The sequence below is a fragment of the Pan troglodytes genome, chromosome 6 (genome assembly GCF_028858775.2).
Source record: "Pan troglodytes isolate AG18354 chromosome 6, NHGRI_mPanTro3-v2.0_pri, whole genome shotgun sequence".
Taxonomy (NCBI): Eukaryota; Metazoa; Chordata; class Mammalia; order Primates; family Hominidae; genus Pan; species Pan troglodytes.
This window is the reverse complement of record NC_072404.2, coordinates 141,860,502-141,882,155: the sequence shown is the minus strand read 5'-3', so window position 1 is coordinate 141,882,155 and position 21,654 is coordinate 141,860,502. Positions and strand designations below refer to the sequence as shown.

The 21,654-nt window shown below is 34.8% G+C and overlaps 1 protein-coding gene across 6 annotated transcripts in view; it reads left to right on the top strand.

Moving 5' to 3' along the window:
- GRM8 (glutamate metabotropic receptor 8) overlaps positions 1-19,849 on the top strand; it is an 810,916-nt gene extending 791,067 nt beyond the window's left edge. For 4 of the 6 annotated variants that reach the window (XM_054687702.2, XM_009454141.5, XM_063815565.1 and 1 more), the window contains 2 exons: positions 12,087-12,333; positions 19,272-19,849. In XM_054687702.2, the coding sequence (XP_054543677.1) occupies positions 12,087-12,333; positions 19,272-19,321 (297 nt within the window). In that variant the 3' untranslated portion in view covers positions 19,322-19,849. Of the gene's footprint in view, positions 1-12,086; positions 12,389-19,271 lie in introns of all 6 variants that reach the window. The other 2 variants (XM_063815564.1, XM_063815563.1) reach the window with 1 other exon arrangement.
- The last annotated feature ends 1,805 nt before the right edge of the window (positions 19,850-21,654 follow it).

The following is a 21,654-nucleotide window of genomic DNA, read 5'->3' as shown; positions in this document are numbered from 1 at the left end:
ATTCTATTTTGTCCTATATTAATATTACTTTCCAGATTTCTTTGTTTACATTTTCCTGGCATAGAAAATGTATTTTCAACTTGGCTTATTGTAATCTTTATATATGCTTTTCTCTTTTGAGAATACAATTTAAAATCAAACCTGATAATATCTGTATTTAAATAGGGAATTTAGTGTTTATAATGAAAATTAATGATTTATGTTTGCTAATGTTTTCTGTTTTCTTTTTACTATGTTCTCATGTTTCTTTTTTTGTCTTCTCTGAAATTATTTTAACTGATCAAGTTTTCTCTCATTTTTTTTCATTTGATAGTTCAGGAGTTTTAGATCCTATTTTCATTTTTTTCTAAGTTGCTCTTAAACTTTAAACATACACTTTATTTTTTTTTTTTTGGCTAACAACATTTAGAAGTAATTTGCTGGCATATTTTTAAAATCTTATATCACATCTTCTTCCCTTTTTAGGAATAATTACCAAATTATTGGTAATTTATGTCTTGTTTCTTGTTTTCTTGGTCAACCTTGTGAGTGGTTTAATTTTACAGTCTTTCCAAAGATTTTTTTTTTAGCTTTGTTGATTTTCTTTATGTTACATTCGTGTTCTATTTTATTGACTTTTATCTTTATTATTTCCTTCCTTCTATATTGATTGGATTTAATTTTCTCTCCCTTTTCTTTAGTTTTTTGAGATGAATAATCATATCAAGATTTCTTCTTTTGTGTCTGCTTTAGCTATATCCCATGACTTTTGATATGTTGTATCTTATTATTCAGTTCAAAATATTTGCTAATTTCCATTGTTTTTCTTTTGACTTATGAGTGATTTAGAAATGTATTGTTTAATTTTCAAACAGTTGGCAATTTTCTTTTGTTATTTATTTCCAACCTAGTTCTATTTTCTAATCTGATTTCACATTAGTCAAATAGCATACCCTGTATTTAAATCCTTGAAATTTTTCAGGATTTCCCAGAATGTGGCCATCTGGTAATTTTTTTCTGTACAATTTAATAGATTATTTTTCATAAGTTTTGGAAAATTATTGTCCAGTGTCTCTTTTAAGTGTTTCTTTTTATCTATTATATCTCTCCTTCCTTTCTAGGACTTAAGATTCATGTTTATTCAAATTTTGTATCATGTTTTATATATCTCCAATAATTTCTTTCTGAATTTTAAAAATATTTATAGTCTCCATCCTTCACCATGGATTTTTTTTTACTGATTTATCTTTAATTCATCAGTCATTTCCTGCCATGTAGCTAATTAGTTATTAAACTCATCTATTCAATTCAATTATTATATTTTTCACTCCTATAATTTTTGACTTCAATACACACACACACACGCACACACACACACACATTCCAGTCCTTTGATGAAAATATCGTATTATGTATTTTCTTCAATACATTTATGTTAAAGTTTTGTCTGAGAAGCCTGGTTCTGATCATCTGTGGCACCATTTCTGTCACCTGTTTAGTTTTTGTTGTTGTTTGCCCACGGTTTTTGGTCATTTGTTTTTGTGTCCTAGCATGCATGCCTGGCTGGTAATCTTTTATTGAATACCTGACATTGTACATTTGTTAAAAATGTAGATGTTATATATATTGTTATTTCCTTCTAGAGAAGCTTCAATTTTCTACTAGTCGGCAATTGAAATATATGTATCAAGACATTTCACCTTGATATAATCTGGGATTGGGATAATTCAAGGATAAGTTTCAGGTTTTTATGGATTTGTCTATTTCTGATTTACCTTTCCTCCTCAGCATTATCCCTTTAGATATATTGGCTAAATGTCTGATATTTTATGAGTAATCATTCTCCTCCATGGACCTGAATTCTAACTGAATTCTCTCTGAATCTAGATTATGTTTGATTTTTTTTTTTTTTTTTTTTTTTTTTTTTTTTTTTTTTTTTTTTTTTTTTTTTAGCTTGCTGCTTTCTTACACTTAGGATTCAGCAAAGTCTCAAGGGAAAAAAAAGGTATAAAATACCCGGTTTACTTCTCTGTAGTACCCTAGAATTGTGGGTCCTTAAGTCCTGATTGCAATGATAACCCCAAATTCCAGATTTTATCTCCCTAGTCCCGTGAGACTGCTGACAGGTCTGTCTAAAGATTTCTGTCTTTCCTATGTAGAATCAGTACGTTACCTGGGAATAAGAGGCAGTGGAGAGTGCTGGACATATGTCAATGTGCTTTCTTTTTCCTTACTAGGATCTTGGTCCCCTGAGTCCTGGCTACCTTGGTTCTCCTCTGACGCCTCCAAGTAGTCTTTTTTTCCCTTAACTTTATGATTGTTTTATAGTTATTCTCAGAAGTTGGTTTGGTTTGATTATAGCTACTCCTCCATAGCCAGAATCAGAAGTCCTTCATCTACTGAGATTTTATTTGAATGATTAAAATGTTAGCTTATATGAATTTATTTGATATTTTTATGGATTTGTTATTTTTTTTCAAAACTTCTCTAAGATAACAATAATTTTAATTCCACAGTCTTCCTTCTTTAGCTCTATTGGATCTATTTTTGTATGTTTATATTATTCTCTTTGTAAGGTGTCTTGATTCTCCTTAAGTATTTGCTAATTCTTGGTTGTCAGTTCATCTGTATTTGAATCCACCTTCGCCTGCCTGCTGTATTGTCAATAGCCTGTCTCTGGTGCTATAGAGGTGGAATGGTGCTTATGCAGCAATGTCTTCTGCATGTAGGGAATCCCTGTTCTTTCTGGTGGCCAGTGGTTCATCAGAGACTTTTCTGCTCCAACCCAGTGCAAACTCAATGCTAAACATCATTTAAAAGATTAACTTATCCAGCTCTTCAGGCCCATATTCTCAGCTAGATTATTTTGTCAAGCTTAACAAGATGTAATTATAAGAAAGCCAGAGCTGTTCTAGGATCCACATGAGGCTTTTATTTATGAAGAAAGTAGCTGATTAATAACAGCAGAAACCCTCTAAATGCACAACTAAATATTAATTGAAGTGCTTTAACTGTGCCTCTATTATTTAGAAGAAATTTGGCCCAAATCTATTAGAAAAGGGATGCTTCTCTGATTTGGAGAGGACTCAAGTCACATTAATCCTGCTCTTTCACTTCTCGGTGTATTTATGGGGGCCAGATGGTGTGTGGTAAGGATATGGGCTTTCAAATTAGAGAAACCTCAGTTTGAATCTACACTTTATTTTCATGTATTGTATGACTTTTCAAAAGTGACTGTGTCTCAAAAATGACTTCTTCGTGACTGTGTAATTCTCAAAAATAGACTTATTCATTCCTACCTTACAGGATTAGTGTGAGGGGTTAAATAAGTGCATAAAAGTTTTGGCATAATGCTGTACTTGATCCTCAATAATTGATAGATGTTATGGTTGTAGTTATTGTACAGTATCTAAACTCATCGTTTTAATCAATATCAGACATCTTTGAGATTCTATTGGTATATTTAACCACAACCAACTACTATCACAGAACTTTCAGAACTTTTTCAGTGATATCAACTCCCCATTCCTGTTAGTTTTCCAGGGCTGGTATAACTAAGTATCACACACAGGGTGGCTTAAACAATAGAAATCAATTTCCTCATAGTGCTGGATACTAGAAGTCTGAGATCAAGGTGTCAACAAGGTTATTTTCCTCTGAGGCCTCTCTCCATGGCTTATGGCTTGTAGATGGCCATCTTTTCCCTGTGTTATCACGTGATTTTCCTTCTGTGTGTCTTGTGTCCTAATTTCTTCTCCTTATAAGCCCATCAGGCATATGGGATTAGGGACCACCAAAATGACCTGATTGTAACTTAATTACCTCTTTAAAGACCCCGTCTTCAAATGCAGTCACATTCTGAGGTACTGGGGGTTAGGCCTTCGAAATACAAATGTTGGAGGAGACACAATTCAGCCCATAACACCATTTTTCTTGATTCTTACTATATTAAGGGATATCACCAGAAAAAAAAATAGCACTTTTAAAACATCATGTGCCTCTGCAAAAGCACCTGCACTGAGTTACTGAATCAATTATTTTGTCTTTAAAAAGGGTTATAGAGAAAATATCTATCTGACCAAGATTTAGTGCCTTTTGCAAAACTACAGTTGAAACCATTTTCATAATTTTACCAACTTTCCTTAGATAACACAACCTGAATTTATTATTTAGCCTAAAATTTAAATTCTAGCAAAGCTTCCATCTCTAGGCAGTGATAAATATAGGATTCAACATATTTTCTCTTTTCCTGGCTTCTAGAACTATAGACAGATAGATAGAGATAGAGATACTTTAAAATATAGTTCAGAGATAAATTTTGTTCCTGAAACAATTGTTTCCTCTTCCTTGCTTCTTTCTAAACTAATTTATACTTTTATTTATTTGTTCTCTACCTGAAAATATTATTATATTTTGATATCCGTTCAAATGATAATAATTAAAGACATCCCCATTGCTGTTATTCCCAGTTCTGTCCATGCTGCTGCAGTGATAAAGGTCCAAAAGTTACCATGGAAGCAGAAATCCACGAAGGAAAACATGAGCAAAAATACCTGTAAAGGAGGAATTAATAAGCACTGAGAGAGTAGACACCTTGTATTAATTTTCATATACATATCCCAGTAGAAAATGCAACATCAGTTTACTTATTTACTATATTTCTGTAAATAATTCTCATATATAATAATTGAAAATTAAAGACCACATTTTATTTAATAATGCCATAGTTTTAAAAATTTACTCTGTTTTTAAATTTTCCATCAGGCTTTAATAAAAACAAATTATTTACTAATCCAAATATTAAAGATCACTTATGTTTAATTATAGTCATTGTAAATCAGATAGATTTTCTCCTCTTTAACAGATCTTGAGCTTCCTTACGTGGTTCTTGCCTATCATTAGAGAAGCTGATATTCTGCTTGTTGGTTGATGCTGTATCATTCTCTTTAGCTGGTTTCCACCTCTCCCAATCATTCCAAGGTTAAGGGTTCAGAAAGACCTCACAGGAGGGAGAACAAGCCCTGCTCTGCATCTGTAGTCTTCCTTCACAATTCTTTATTCGTAGCTTTTGATTTGACTCTTCATGTTGCAAATATGTGTCCTGAGCCAAAAGGGGATGTGATAAGTGACTGCAAATGGATTACAGACAACTGGTCTCCACCTCCACTAATGAAAACACAGTGCAATGTATCTGACCTGCTGCTGGGTCAGCAGCACTGTGATTTCTACCTGACAGGAGAAACACAACACTCAGGACGGTGATTTTTCCCAGAGTTAAATTGGACTATAATTCTTTGCTGTGGTGACTCTAAAGTTTCCCACAAACATAAAGTATATTTCCTCATGAATAAACCATTTTGCTTGTATTTGTGTGTGTGTGTGTGTGTGTGTGTGTGTGTGTGTGTGTGTGTTTCTGCTATAAAGGCTAAAAGTCTTGAAGCTGATTTTGAGAGAGAAGTAGTGTTAAGCGTTTCTGATGTGGAGAATGAAGGAAGATGAATAGAGAACAGGTTGTCAAGGTTAAATAATGACAATAAAGCTATCCCTTATTAATTAATATATCCCAGGCTCTGTGCCAGTGTTTATATATGTTGTCTCACTAAATCCTTTGATTTAAGTCTATGAAAGCTTAGAAGTAGTGTGAGTGCCTGACCCTCAGTTATACAGTTAACTTGTTTTGAGGGCAGATCTTAGAGCTCTCCTATTCCCAAAGTGAAAACGACTGACTTTGAATTATACTGTTCATTGCTGATCGAGAGCAAAATGGCCCATTATTACCAAGTTTACTGTTTAAAAGGGCATTATGTTTATCTGCCCAAGATTACATTTCTCTCCCAGCCTAGAGATTGCTATGAAAAAGAATGGAATCCTCCAGTCCTCCAGTTTTCTGATATTTTGTAGTTTCAGTATCTGTCTTTTTTTTTTCCTTCTTGGAAATACATGAGTTATGTTCCTTAAAACCCAAATTTGGGAGTATGAACCCACACCAACTCAAAAGATTATAGAGAATGTCTGTTATCCAAACAGTTTTCTTTCCTTTTTTTTTTTTATTATACTTTAAGTTTTATGGTACGTGTGCACAACGTGCAGGTTAGTTACATATGTATACATGTGCCATGTTGGTGTGCTGCACCCATTAACTCATCATTTACATTAGGTATATCTCCTAATGCTGTCCCTCCCCCCTTCCCCCACCCCACAACAGGCCCTGGGGTGTGATGTTCCCCTTCCTGTGTCCAAGTGTTCTCATTGTTCAATTCCCACCTATGAGTGAGAACATACCGTGTTTGGTTTTTTGTCCTTGTGATAGTTTGCTGAGAATGATGGTTTCCAGCTTCATCCATGTCCCTACAAAGGACATGAACTCATCATTTTTTATGGCTGCATAGTATTCCATAGTGTATATGTGCCACATTTTCTTAATCCAGACAGTTTTCTAAGTGCTGAGTTTACAGCCGTGAACAACACAGGTAAAATTCCCAATATTCATGGAACTTTTATTCTAGCTAGGGGAAATAGGTACCACATACATTAAATGAGTAAAATATATAGACTTTTAGGATATAATGTGTTAGATACTAAGGAGTGTGATAAAGCTAGGAATACTGGTAGAAGGTTGGGGGTTACAATTTTCAATGGTGTGTTCAGGAAAGGTCTCACTGAGCTGGGGCATTTCAGTAAAGACTTGAAGGCAGTGAAGAGGCAAGCCACCAGATATAAAAGTCTGAAAGTAGAAGCATGCCTGGTATGTTCCAAGATCAGCCAGGGAGCCAGTAGGGGTGGAAGGGAATGAGTAAAAAAAGAGTAAACCAGAGGAGTTCTCAGAGGATCTTGTGGACCATTGTCAAGATACAATCAATGGGAAGTCATTGGAGAGTAGGCTTTGGAGAGTAGGAGTGACCTAATTCAGTTTATGAATAATGGGATTATTCTAGCTTCTGTGTTAGGATCAATCAAATGCTCAAACAGAAGAGAGCAAGGGCAGCAGGAAAGAGAACACTAGGACAGTTACAGTACTGATCCAAATGTGAGATGATGATGGCTGTGAGCAATGTAACACCAGTGGAGACATTCTGAAAGTTCTGAGCAAATTTTGAAGATAGAATCAGTAGGATATGGTCATAGATAGGGTGGGAGTATAAAAAAGGAGTAAAAGACAATTTCAAGTTCCCTGTCCACCTGCTCTCCCAAGAACTAGAAGCACGGTATTAATGAGATAGGGTAGACCACTGGGAGATCAAGTTTAGGGATGAAGATTGGGAATCAGAGGCTTGTTAAGTTTCAGATGCTGTCAGACACCGAAGGGAGTGACCCAAAAGACAAATGCCTTTCCTAAGAAAAGCCCGGAATTTGTCAGTATATAAGTGATTTTTAAAAGAGGACTAGCTATATAATTTGTGGAACCCAGTAAGAAATGAAAATGCAGGAGTCTTTCTTTAACAATTATTACAGACTTCAAAACATTCGTAGCAGTGCATTAAACCAAGCATGGGGCCCTTCTATTACAGGGTCTTGTGTACAAGTGCACACCCATGAAGCTTGTCTTGGTTTAAGGGTGTAATTCTAATATGATCAGCAAGCGAGTAAGAGACAGAGAGAAAAAGACTAAGCAATGAAACTAGGAAGATATTTAATGTAAACAAGACAGGAACAAAATAAAAACGTTTGATATGAGCTTGGTAGTGGTTTCAGGCTCAGTCAGCAAACCTGAATGGTTGCCTCTGGTTTTTGCAATTCTCAATTGCTAGGGGAATTTTATGAGTTTGGACTTTTGCATGATAGATTGATTTGGGGTGTTACCACCCACAGGACAACTCCAGTTTCTCTATAAACTTCTTCATCTTTAAAAAAAAAATCACTTCTAGTAGTAAATGGTATTTTGAAGTCCATTGGCTGCTAAAAAGCAAAAGAAAACCCATTTTTTGATGTAAGTTTCACTTTGGCAGACACACAGATGAGGAAGTAGAAACAGAAGCAGAGAAATACAGGCTGTCGGTGTTAGTGTAGCTTTCTAGCTGGTCAAACGGTATGCAAAGCAGCCAAACAGAACCTGGTGACTAAAACAAAGTGGTAAGATTAAACCATCGAGGGCAAAACAGAAATAGTCAGGAATAAATACTGAGTCTGTTTCTTATCACGTGGCATAAAGTTGCTTTGAGTGTTAGGTTTCATAATAGTTTACCTTAGTTACTAAGGGGTTGCAAAAATACCAGGTTGGATGTCAGAGTCTGTGGTGGTCTGTGCACTGGCAGCTGGTTGAAAGCAAAAGACTGACCTTTATCCTGGAAAAATAAAATCTCCTCCCTCCTCACTCTTTCTGGAGTCTTTAATGATACCACATGATGACCTACGTTGAGTAGACCTTGATATGTACAAATGACCTATTCAGAGTTTGAAGAGGGAACTGTAATAGGTCCCAGAAAAGATTTCATATTAGTATGCTCCATTGTCACAGCTCACCCCTGGCTTATCTAGAGATTGCTTAAATCTGCTTCAGGGCATCTGACTGCTTCAGGTTCAAAATGTCCATGGGGCATGGAGGCAGAGTAAGTAACAAGCCATCAGTGCGTGTGATAGAAAAGATGGTCCCCATCCTCTGGGTGTTAGTATTTTGGAGTGACAGGGCCAGGAGGGAGCACGTAAGAGAAGGCTGGGAAAGAAAAGATTATTATTGACATATCCAATATCATTGCTAGCATCTCTTGAATTTTTGTGGGTTAGTGGGAGTTAATACAGTCCCCTCCTGCATTCTGATGAGCTGTAACTTTGAGATAAAGAGCTGTTATATTATTCTAAGAATGTGGCCCAGGCAGTAAATATGGTCTTGAGTTCACATTTGGACAAAATTTTATTCTGTCTACATTGAAGTGAAATTACAAAGGCCTTTTCCTCAACATCGTATAGTCAGAGCCTGGCTATCAGCTCTTCTCTAAACAAAACTGGTTTGAATAAGTGTGTAATAAGTCCTTCTTTTGTCCTATACTCCTGGGAGGATACTTTGTTAGCATATTTTTAGATGCAAAGTTGTAAGGTAAAGAATGTTTCTTGAGCTATCTTGTATCTGTAAGAGATTTTATAAATATATCATGCTACCCTGTAACTCCTCTATGAGAAAAGTATTACCCCCAACCCCACCCTGTGACATAGATAAGAACTTACTGTTCAGAGAAGAAAATAAGATACCATATTTGTCCAATAACCAGGGAAGTTTGATTAGTTTAGATTGTAGCCTGGGAGGTTGGTTTGGGGACTTTAATCACCCAGAAAGTAACTCTAGAGTTTCTCTGTAAACTTTATCTTTTAAAAAAATGTATTTAAGTGGTGGTTCAGAATTCATACCCAGGTCTACTGGAACATATTCCTTCCATGGCCCTGTAACAAATGCTAGGCCACTGTAAGGTTGTGGACTTAGGGTATGATTTTGTGGATTTCTTTAACTTTTATTTTAAGTTCAGGGATACAAGTGCAGGTTTGTTATATAGGTAAACTTGTGCCATGGGGGTTTGTTGTACAGATTATTTTTATCACCCATGTATTAAGCCTAGTACCTGTTATTATTTTTCCTGATCCTCTCCTTCCTCCCACCCTCCACCCTCCAAAAGGCCCAGTGTGTGTTGTTCCCCTCTATGTCTCCATGTGTTCTTATCATTTAGCTCCCACTTATAAGTGAGAACAAGCGGTATTTGGTTTTCTATTCTTCGTTAGTTTGCTAAGGATTTTGTTAGATGCCTTTCCTGTATTAAACTCACATTAAAATTTTTCAGAAACTGTCTTAAGAAAGTACATAATTAAGATCAGCATTTTGGTATAATTTGAAAGTATAGCGTCTAATGAAGAGCTTGCTACACTAACCATGGTACTATTTAATTCTAATATCTGTGTTTATTACATCTTTCATTGAGTTGGCTTGCCAAAAGGATAGACTGCGGTAATTTATTTAACGAGGAAGCTAGCATTTCGAAGTCCTCTTCATGTCTAATATTTGGCAGGATTAAATTTACTATATATCACAGAAATTATTCCAAATAAGAGAAGACTATTATTTATATTTTTGGTAACAGAGAAAATGTATAGGATGTTTATTACAAAAATATTTTTATACTATTTGGACTAGTACTATACATGTTAGCAAGACTAACAGATTAAGGCACATTTAAAAAATCCAACTAATCAGTATAGATGTTCCCATCATTTTATGGCTGTTTCGTCGTTGGATTTGTTTGTTTGTTTTTAGGCTAAATTGACTTGAAAGAGTCTGACTGGTGGTTTTCTATTTGACTGGCATTGGAACATGTATGGGTGTGGTTTGTACTTTGCCACATTCTTTTCTTACCTTTATGTTCTCTCTCTGCAGTCAATTTTCTATGTAGGTTTTTGCAGCAATGCTAGCTTGAAAATAAGCAGGAATTCAAAAAAGATTAACCAATACTTAGGAAGCTTAGGAATGTTTAAAATAATAGGTTGCTTAAAAGTAGATGGCAAAACTTACGAGATACATAAGCTGTAAACGTACACATCCCTATTTCATTGGGATGGTCTTAATTGTAGTAAATCTTGTAAACTTTGTAGTAAATCTCGTTAAAGCATTTTCCACACTTACAATGAGCTCTTATGCAAGGACAGCCTTAGTGGTAGATGAACTGGGCAGTAAATTCAGCAATGTGCATGGTATGATTTTATATCCAAAGACAGTTTCTTAACTTGTGCCTCACATCCTGCTCATGGTTTGGACAGTTCTTTACCTCAAGGTTTTGCCATCTGTTAAGAGAAACCTTCTCCTCTAGGAAAAGGCAACACTAACACTGATTCAGTTATTTACCCTTGAGGGCGAATGGTTTTTTTGTTTTTTTGTTTTTTTTTTTGTTGTTGTTGTTTTTTTTGATTCTTTATTTAAAAGGACACAATTAGTTTGGTCTTGAGGATTGCCAGATGAGATCTAACTAGTATGATAGATGTTAGCAAGACTAACAGATTAAAACATATTTAAAAAATCCAACTAACCAGGATCATATTCAGAGATGTAAATAGAGTGAACAGATCTATTAATGAGGGTCGTAGATATGACAAAGGGAGAATCTCTTTACAGTCTTAAGATGTGGTTTCTCCGTGGCCTCAGTATCCCAAGTTATTTGGGGAAAATTCTATTTTGAGCTCAGGACATGAAAAGTGGAACCAGATCAAAGGTTTTTGTTTCTGTTTTTAAAGAATGAAATACTGCTGTTTCTGTTTCTATACCATAATCAAAAAAGAAAAAGCCAAAGCAGTGATTTTAGCTTTGGTTTTTTTTTTCAGATTCTTAACCTCTAGCTTGTAGAAAGAAAAACCTTCCAGAAAGAGCTCTCTCTGTAAGTATCAGAGCAGTCGATTTCAGTGGGATAAGGGCAAGCAATGAGCATAGGGGGAGAATTTCAGAATGCAGTGACCGGGACCATATCCCAGTGCATATATCTTGGAGGGAGGAGATCTTACATATTTTATAAAAGCACCTGACTTATTTCGATATGATGCTATCACTGAGAACCTTCTGGAAGTGTTCTTTAGAGGGACTGTTAAAAAAAATCAAGCCCTTATGACATGCTTGTGATTTTTGGTAGTTGGAATTATGTAATGATGTGAAGATGCAACCGCTAGCATTATTCAAGCACTGGTGTGTAATAGTGATGTTCTGGAATGTTGCACTCCCACTCTATTTTCACTATATATACTTACCTTCTGGGTTAAACTTACTGCTACAATAACACTTGGCCCACTAGTACCTTCTAAAGAAGTTCTGTGTGGCATTAAGTATTAGTATTTTGCCAGACTGGTTTGGTCCCCTTCCTTACGTATGTTTATTTATAATCTAAAATGGAAAATAAGCTCCACCAGCTTGGTTGTTTGTATTTTTATTTTAATAAATTGGGTTCAATAAAAAAATAACCTTACTCATTTACATTTGCAGGTTAGGACACAGGAATGGTTGACTATAATTAAGGACAATTTCAACAAGTGCTTTTAGTGTGCCTTTAGCAGAGAAGCTGGAACAATTTTAGAAAATAGTATGTTATTTGCTTTATCTCCTACTGTTAGGCTTACCAACAGTGATTCTTTTTTTTTTCTTCCCTCAGATGTACATCCAGACAACAACACTTACTGTCTCCATGAGTTTAAGTGCTTCAGTGTCTCTGGGCATGCTCTATATGCCCAAGGTTTATATTATAATTTTTCATCCAGAACAGAATGTTCAAAAACGCAAGAGGAGCTTCAAGGCTGTGGTGACAGCTGCCACCATGCAAAGCAAACTGATCCAAAAAGGAAATGACAGACCAAATGGTGAAGTGAAAAGTGAACTCTGTGAGAGTCTTGAAACCAACAGTAAGTCATCTGTAGAGTTTCCGATGGTCAAGAGCGGGAGCACTTCCTAATAGATGTACGTTGAACATTCTTCTCCTAGTCTTGGGGATTGTGCTACATGTTTCCAGGGGCATGATGGTACTCACATACCATGACACCATCACATTTAAAACCATTCGAAGTAAATGGTCTCAAGATGAGTGGCTGTTCTACAGAGTACAAACTTGCTCACAAAATCTCTTTTACAAAGCATGACATTCAGATCTTTCTTTTGAAGCATTACAAAGCTTGATATTTGAAAGCATCATCTTCTTATAAAAATTATCTTTTAGTACTTAGAAACAATTCCACAATTTTTCTTGTTCAATACTGGGTGCTTTTTATAGTATCAATAGTTTACTGATACTTACAGAATATCACTACAGATCTTACACAAATAAATGATGTTATTTGTGCCTTTAGGGAAATGAGAACTCTAGTTAGCCAATATGTTTAGTTAAGTCACAGTTAATACTTGTTTCTCCCACGTGGTCCCCTTTCCTTGGGCTTCCTGAGGGCTTCCCTTGACTTCCCTTCTTGGATATATTAAGATAATTAAAGTTCTTCTTTAAAAGCCTCATGATCCTGGAAATAGAATCTTTTCTACAACCACCTTTCCATTTTTCTTTTCTTTACCTATTTTCTTCTCTACAGTCCACCCAGGAAAAAGCACATGATAACAATACACAGAAATCTGTGCTCAACCAGTAGAATTTAACTGATCTATTGAAGCCCATCTTGGTATCTATGAAAGAGTGGCAAATAATTTGAAGATTTGTATGGTAAAATACCAGGAAGCTGAGTATGGTAAACATTACAACCTTTACCTTACTAGGTTCTACAGATGAATCAAAAAGGAAAGAAAAGCAAAGGTACTTGTATTAGAGTGGCTTCCAGTCTTTTGGAATATAGCATAGGGATTCAATATTTGTTTTTTCTGTTTGAAACAGGAGCTTGCTCTGTTGCCCAGACTGGAGTGCAGTGGTATGATCTAGGCTCACTGCAGCCTCTACCTCCTGGGTTCAAGTGATCCTCCCACCTCAGCCTTCCAAATAGCTAGGACTGCAGGCATGTGCTGTCATGCCCAGCTAATTTTGTTTGTTTGTTTGTTTGTTTTGTAGAGACAGGGTCTCACTATGTTGCCCAGGCTGGTCTCTAACTCCTAGGCTCAAGTGATCCTACCACCTAAGCCTCCAAAAGTGCTAGGATTGCAGGTGTGAGTTACCACACCTGGTCAGGCATTAAGGACAAAATCCTATGCAAAAATATTCTCTTCCTCTCATATTCATCCAGCAGTCTGTATCCCCTACTCTCCATACTTTTGACACTAAATATAAGAAAAAACTAAAAATTAATTTTATTTGGTTTAATTATTATAGCAACTTATGGTCTACATTCCATCTACAAACCTTCTTTTCTATCAAGATTTCTAGATAAGCATTGTCTACTCTAATTTACCATACACAGAACTATCCTGTGATAGTTAATTAGCATTGCTTAATTAAACATATTGGTTTCAGTTACTATCAGCTTACCTGGAATCATTAGCCAGATTGGTTCTAAAAAGATTATCTTCGGGTCACCAATACCAAATTTAGTCACGTGTAGAGAAATGAACCTTACAAGAATTTCACAAACACCCTCCACATATTCACCTTTCTGCAAACATGAAACCTTGTGAAGTAAGAAATATGCGAAGCAAGGTAAGGATGGGCTTTAGTAACAAATCATTACAATCATCTCTGAGTATAGATAAGCAATTTACTAATGATAAACCTATTTCGGCTCTTAGCAAAAGGTATACTGTAACTGCCATTAAAGGCATCAAAGTAGAATGCTTGTAATTTGAGGACAGAATTTTACCTTTTTTCCTACCTAGACAGAATCAGTGTAGGAAGTTGAAAGCTATTATAGGATGCCAATAAACTGCTGTTGGACAGTGATGTAATTTGAACACTGGCACTTCTCACTATGACTCACCAGAGTCTACTGTTGTACCTGTTTTTCTCTTTTTTTTTTTCTTTTTTAGCAGCAATCCGGAAAACTTTATAAAATATGGTTGCCAAATAAAAGAACCAAACTTATAGTGATATAAATACCAGTCATTCAGACTCACCTTTGGAAAGTGGTGGAGAAAAAATTTAATAAACTTTTTCACCACTTTAAAAGAATAAATACATGCCCTGAAAAACAAAATTCTCAGTATTGATAAGAACCAATCTCATATTATTGAAGTAAATCTCATACAGATACTGTTTTCCTTTGGTTATTTTCTATTAATGTTGAAATGGAAATTATATAGCCTGCATGAATTTCTCTATTTTCTCTAAAATAAGAATGAAAGATTGCAAAAACAAGGCCTATTTGGAGGGTAAGCCTATAATATTCTGGAGGAGTCAGATGCTCACATTTAGAAGGTGAAGTAAAGTCAAAAAGTAAATCAAGATAATATCAGTTACTGCCTGAAAAAAAATGTTTAATTGTACTTTGGAGATTTTAGTGCATTGATCTTTTACAGGAGTATAATTTAGATTTGAATAAGTTGGGCTGAAGTAAAGTGATTACAGTATACTCATTCAGGAGAGAAAGTTGTGTGACATCTTCACACATCCTTCCACAATCCTACTCCAGATCACCATTTTTAACCTTTGTTCACTTACATGGCCATCCTACAATGAAAGGGTAGATCTGTGTTCAAGATTTTAAAGTTTCAAAAGCTACACAGAATAAATATAAGTAATACGAAGCTGGATGGGAAACCAATGAGTGCCGTGTTAGTTGCTGAATTTGCAGACTATAGTTTACATTTTTAAAAAAGGTCAAGTGTTATTTCACAACAGAGTGTGAGGGGAGTTAGAAACAAAGTTGATATATATGAATTTTGCCAACTGTACCCAATTAACAAATGCTGTACATAGTATTCTTTAAGCTATGTTCATGAATAATTCATGAAAACAGCTGCTGCTGGAGGTAGATTTGTTTTCTCTAGCTTATGAACACAGTGTGATGCACACAAGGAAATTAATTTACTGTTGCTGTGCTCAAAAACTGATTTTCATATGAGCATATTCATCATCACCGTGAAAAACATCTCCCTATGAACTCATTGGTACATCTCTGATTCATTTTGCTCTATAATACTTCTGGGATAAAGATTCTTGCGAGGTATCTGCCATCCACAGAGTTCGTCCCTTATCATTGCTTTCATGTTGACTAAATCATCTGATTCCAGAACCTTACACTTCCTTTTCTAACCAGTAGGAAAATTAGCATTACTGTCCTTTTGTGAATTGTTTTCTCAATTCTCAATAGAATTCTACCATTTTCTTTCTAGAAACCACGTTTAAGAGTTCAAAAAATAATATGTTAATTTTTAATTAGCTACAGAGCCCCAAAGTTAGAAAGATCCTTAAAACTGATCTAATCCAAACTGCCATCTGTTGAATGGACATCTTCTGAAAACTATATTGTTCAAGATCTATCAGCTCTTGCTACTCTATTTCAACCATAATTCTTTTTCTAGCTATATACAAATTTTATAACTATTTCATACATTTTAGTTATTGTTGAAAATATTGAACAGTGTAGGAAGTTGGATGACCCTTTTAACAGTCATTTTTATCACTCTTATGACAATTTTTCTCCACCTTGTCTGTGAAGATTATATGAAAGTCCTTCAAAAGCAGAACTGAAGGACAGATTTTATTTTCTTAGAGGAAATTTAGAGGCATACGAGAGTATTATATAAATTAAAAATAGAAAGTAAAAGTGAGTGATCATAGAAAATCATTGTGTTTCACTTCACACCAAACCAAATGTAACAAATATTTTGCCTTTTGGAAAGGTTAAGTAGAAAGTAAGACTCCATTAGGTCTCATGTATGGTTCATGGAAAGAAAAGAAAATAAGGAAGGAAGAATGGAAGGGAGATAGGGAGGAAAGGAGGGAGGGAGGCTGGTTCTATATTGGTTCTTCCAGACTGCAGCTGTTCCATCCCAATCTATTCTGCTTTTGTCCTTACAGGAACGCAGTATTGTAGGTTTTGAACCAGTGATAAAACTGAGGCCCAGTAACCTGGCCCAATGATTTTTTTTTCCACACATTTTGCAGGAAATAGAATGTAATTTAAAACCAGGTCTAAAGTCTACTTCCTTTGCACTGTGCCACAATAATAACCTAGAAGGATAAGCAATGTAGATAAGATAAGCAGATATGTCAACTATTTTTATCCTGAAGTTCATAATATTCAATGAAATAAAAAATAACAACAACGAAAATAACATCTATAGTAGCACTTCTTAGGGCTATCTGAGTTAATTTTAGTGGTTGTGAACTTTGTATGAACTTGGTCTCTGGTAAGAACTTGTCTAATCCATCAATAGTGTCACTAAGACGGAATGAGTCTGATTGTCAGTTATTTCAGAGGAGGAACTTTACAATTTCTAGTCTTATTCAATGTTCAATAAATAAATAATTTTCTAAAAATCTGTTTCATCCTGAATTGGATTCATATATTGAAACGCATACATTCTTTTCTTTTTAAAATATCTTTTATCTTACGATTATTCATTCCAGAATTACATGAAAAAATAGGACATCACATTTGAATTTTAGGACAGAGATTCATTGCATCACATCTTTCAACAATACAAAGGAATTATTTGGATTTAGATTTATATTCTCCAGAAGCTTAGGCATGAGTATAAATTTGGCATAATATCTCTGTAATTGTCTTACAATAATGAGTTTTACTTTACAGTATGTTGGCAACAGAACAATTAAACATTTCTTTATTTGAGTCTTTATTTTCTTAAATTTTATCTTCATTTGTCTCCTTTTGATGAAACCAAAAGAAACCATAAATATGCATTGGCAATTCACGTGTTTACTATTCTATATATTTGATATTTTAGCATGTTTACCTCTAGAGTCTAAGATTATTGTGTATTTTTAAGTGGAAGATGTATTCATTCTCATAGGACAGCTAATTATAATTACTTACCTTTCTTGGTCATTACATCAGCCTCTAAGAATTGAGGTCTTTGACTTAGGTAGTAAAAAATATTTTTTATATTTTGTAGGACAGATAATTGATCTGTTCTTTCATTTTACATATATGCACATGTAAAATTTTACCAAAATATTAAAGATTAGCACTTTTATGTTTTTAGTTTTCTAGTAAATATTTATATACTATAAATGAGGCTACTGATTTTGATAGATTAAAATTGCTGCAGCATTTTTGGTTCTACTGTCATTTAATTTTTACTACAGTCATGGATTGCTTGATGACATGTTCTAAGAAATGTGTTGATAGGCAATTTTGTCTTTGTGCAAACATCATACAGTGTACTTACACAAACCAAATGGTATAGCCTACGACATACCCAGGCAATATGGTGTAGCCTAGTCTATCTAAGCTACAAACCTGTACAGCATGTTACTGTCCTGAATAGTGTACACAGTTGTAACGCCATGATATTTGTATATCTAAACATATCTAAACATAGTAAAGATACAGTAAAAATAGAGTATACAAGATAAAAAATGGTATATGTGTAAATAGGGAAGTTACTATGAATGGAGCTTGTAGGACTAGAAGTCGCCCTGGATCATTAAGTGAATGAGTGGTGATTGAATGTGAAGGCCTAGGACATGGCAGTACTGTAAATTTTTTTTTTTTTTGAGATGGAGTCTCGCTCTGTTGCCCAGGCTGGAGTGCAGTGGCGCGATCTCGGCTCACTGCAACCTCTGCCTCTCGGTTCAAGCAATTCTCCTGCCTCAGCCTCCTGAGTAATTGGGATTACAGGCATGTGCCACTATGCTCGGCTAATTTTTGTATTTTTAGTAGACACAGGATTTCACCATGCTGGTCAAGCTTGTCTCAAACTCCTGACCTCATGATCCACCTGCCTAGGCCTCCCAAAGTGCTGGGATTACAGACGTGAGTCTCTGCACCTGGCCACTGTAGATATTATAAAAACTCTACACTTAGACTACACTAAATTTATTTTAAACATTTCCTTTTTCAATATATACTATTTTAGCTTACTATAAATTTTACTTTATGAACTTTTTATTCTTTTTAAATTTTGACTTGTTTGTAATAAAAACTTAAAACACAAACACATTGTCCAGCTATAAAAAATATTTTCTTTATACCCTTACTCAAGGATAGACTTTTTTCTATTTTTATTTATTCATTTTACTTTTTAAACTTCTTGTATTAAATACTAAGACACACACACACACACACACACACACACACTAGCCTAGGCCTCCCCAGGGTCAGGATTATCAATATCATTTCCACCTCCATATCTTATTCCACTGGAAGGTCTTAAGGGGCAATAACACACATGGAGCTGTCATCTCTTGTAATAGCAATGCCTTATTCGGGAATAACCCTGGAGGACCTGCCTGAGGCCGTTTTACAGTTAACTTTATAATGTATAAGTAGAAGAAGTCTTAAAATAATGATAAAAAGTATAGTGTAGTAAATACTTAAACCAGTAGCATAGTCATTTGTTATCATTATCAAGTACTATGTACTGTATATAATTGTATGTGCTATGCTTTTTCATGACTGGTAGTACAGGAAATTTGTTTACACAACAAACCACAAACATGTGAATTATGTGTTGTGTTATGTGTTGTGTTGTGTTATGTGTTCACTGGGCGATAGGAATTTTTCAGCTCCATTATAATCTCATGGGACCACCTTTATATAATGCAGTCTGCTGTCGAGCTCAAATGTCGTTGTGCTGTGCATGACTGTGAATGGTTTAAAAATAATGAGTAACATGCTGTAAAAACTGGATATTATTAAAAAGTCATTACAGGACTTGAATTTTAAAATCATATTAACAAAAGGATGTATTATTATATACTATTTTAATTTGTCCTCATTTATCTTAACAGCTTCCTCTACCAAGACAACATATATCAGTTACAGCAATCATTCAATCTGAAACAGGGAAATGGCACAATCTGAAGAGATGTGGTATATGATCTTAAATGATGAACATGAGACCGCAAAAATTCACTCCTGGAGATCTCCGTAGACTACAATCAATCAAATCAATAGTCAGTCTTGTAAGGAACAAAAATTAGCCATAAGCCAAAAGTATCAATAAACGGGGAGTGAAGAAACCCGTTTTATACAATAAAACCAATGAGTGTCAAGCTAAAGTGTTGCTTATTCATGAGCAGTTAAAAAAAAAATCACAAAAGGAAAACTAATGTTAGCTCGTGAAAAAAAAATGCTGTTGAAATAAATAATGTCTGATGTTATTCTTGTAAGTATTTTTCTGTGATTGTGAGAACTCCCGTTCCTGTCCCACATTGTTTAACTTGTATAAGACAGTGAGTCTGTTTCTTGTAATGGCTGACCGGATTGAAGCCCTGGGTTGTGCTAAAAATAAATGCAATGATTGATGCATGCAATTTTTTATACAAATAATTTATTTCTAATAATAAAGGAATGTTTTGCAAATGTTGAGAGTTGTTTCGTTCCAGTTTTAAAGCTAGGGAAAACTCTTCTTTCTAGTTGGCACTTCTGCTGTTTTTTAGCTCCTTCTATGAAAGCCCTGATGTTCTGAGAAAATATTTCTTTGAGGAATGTGTTTTTGTACATTTGTGTGCATATGAGGAAGACTGTCTTTTATTCCTATATTAAAAAGCATTATTTGTGTAAGACTTTGTGAATATTTCAAGATTTCTGTGGTAGCTTTTCATAGTAACTGCTTCTTTTATGAAGAATCAAGCAATAGTTTGAGGTAAATTGCTTTGAGTTAATTAACAAATGATGAATTAAACTTTACTTTGGAGAACAGAGTATGAAAATTACCATTTGAAAGTACGTCAAAACATGTCACTGAAATTCCCCATTACATTCCTAAATCAAAACTTTTGCACAATGAAATATCCTGTGGTATGTAGTATTAACCTTTTCTCACCTGGGCATAAAAATCACTGAAATCAGTGAAGTAATGGGCCTTACCTAGTACATTCTTCAAAGCAGAGAATTAGCATATTTATTCCCTTGGCACCACTAAAGAAGCCACAGTTCAGATAACATATCAGTGCTTTCTTATTTTCCAAATGAAAACATTCATTGGTTCATGGAGCAGTATCATTAAAGAGAGAGGAAACAGGGAGCCTGTCTCATATTAATAAACCATGCCAGAATGGATAAAAGAAAGCTGATAATGGCTTTCAAATCTGTACCATTTTTGTCATGGGCTCCTCTATGCCATACAATCCCAGACATCCATCAAGTCAATGGATCTCCACAATCATTTTGTTAGTGAATATTCTCTCTGCTGAGTTAGCTTGGATGGCTCATTGCACTCCTTATAGATATAAAGAGCTGTCTGTGCTCTCTAGCTTCAACCCAGTTACTGACAGTTACTTTACCTAATAGAGAAGGTTGAAGTAGCATAGCACAGGTTCCTTCAACGTACAGTGACATTTCCTAGATAGCACAAAGACATATTGCTGCATGTAGATGGAAATGTGTATCTATTGGCTTTTTGTTGAGTTTCTCCTAATAATAATGGTTGTTTGTAGATAATATTTAAATCAAGGAGTAAGGGCATTATTTTCAAGTTTTCAGATCATCTGAATTACTGATAATGCAATCCTGTAACCAGGATCCTAAATCCACCTCTAGGTGTGCCTTTCTAGATAAGACCTAGACTAAGCAAAATAAACCCATTACTGCATATTAAGTATATTGCGCCATGTAGGTCAGTACCAATAGCCATACAAGAAGTAATTATAATTGTATTTTAATTTTTAAGTTGACATTTTTTTTTTCATTTTGGAGATCGTTTGTGGTTTATAAGATTTTTTTACTTCATTTTAACTAAGCATCTATATGTTTTGTTGAGAAAATTGCTTGAATTATAGAAGCCTTGCATTTCATTCAGAGAGCAAAACTCAAGTATATTTTTATTTACTAATTTCATTTATTAATTGACTCTAATCAGGTTCAGTGCATGTGACAGGGTGATTATGAGAGCTAAGCTGGCTCTCAGGCCAAATGTGGGTTTCTATTATTATTGTTACTTAAGAAAAATGTCGAAGTTTTAGGAAGAAAAATAAAATACCAAGCATAATTCATGATATTTCAAAATTCTTCTTCCTACTATCAACCTGCCAAGGGGTTGTTTTTCCTAAGTACTTTAACAAATAATTGATACTTGTTTGGGGTTAAACAAAATCTTATTTAATTCACAATAAAGTTAAATAATAGCTCTTGTGGATTTACATATACCAGTCATGGCTTGTAACATTATCT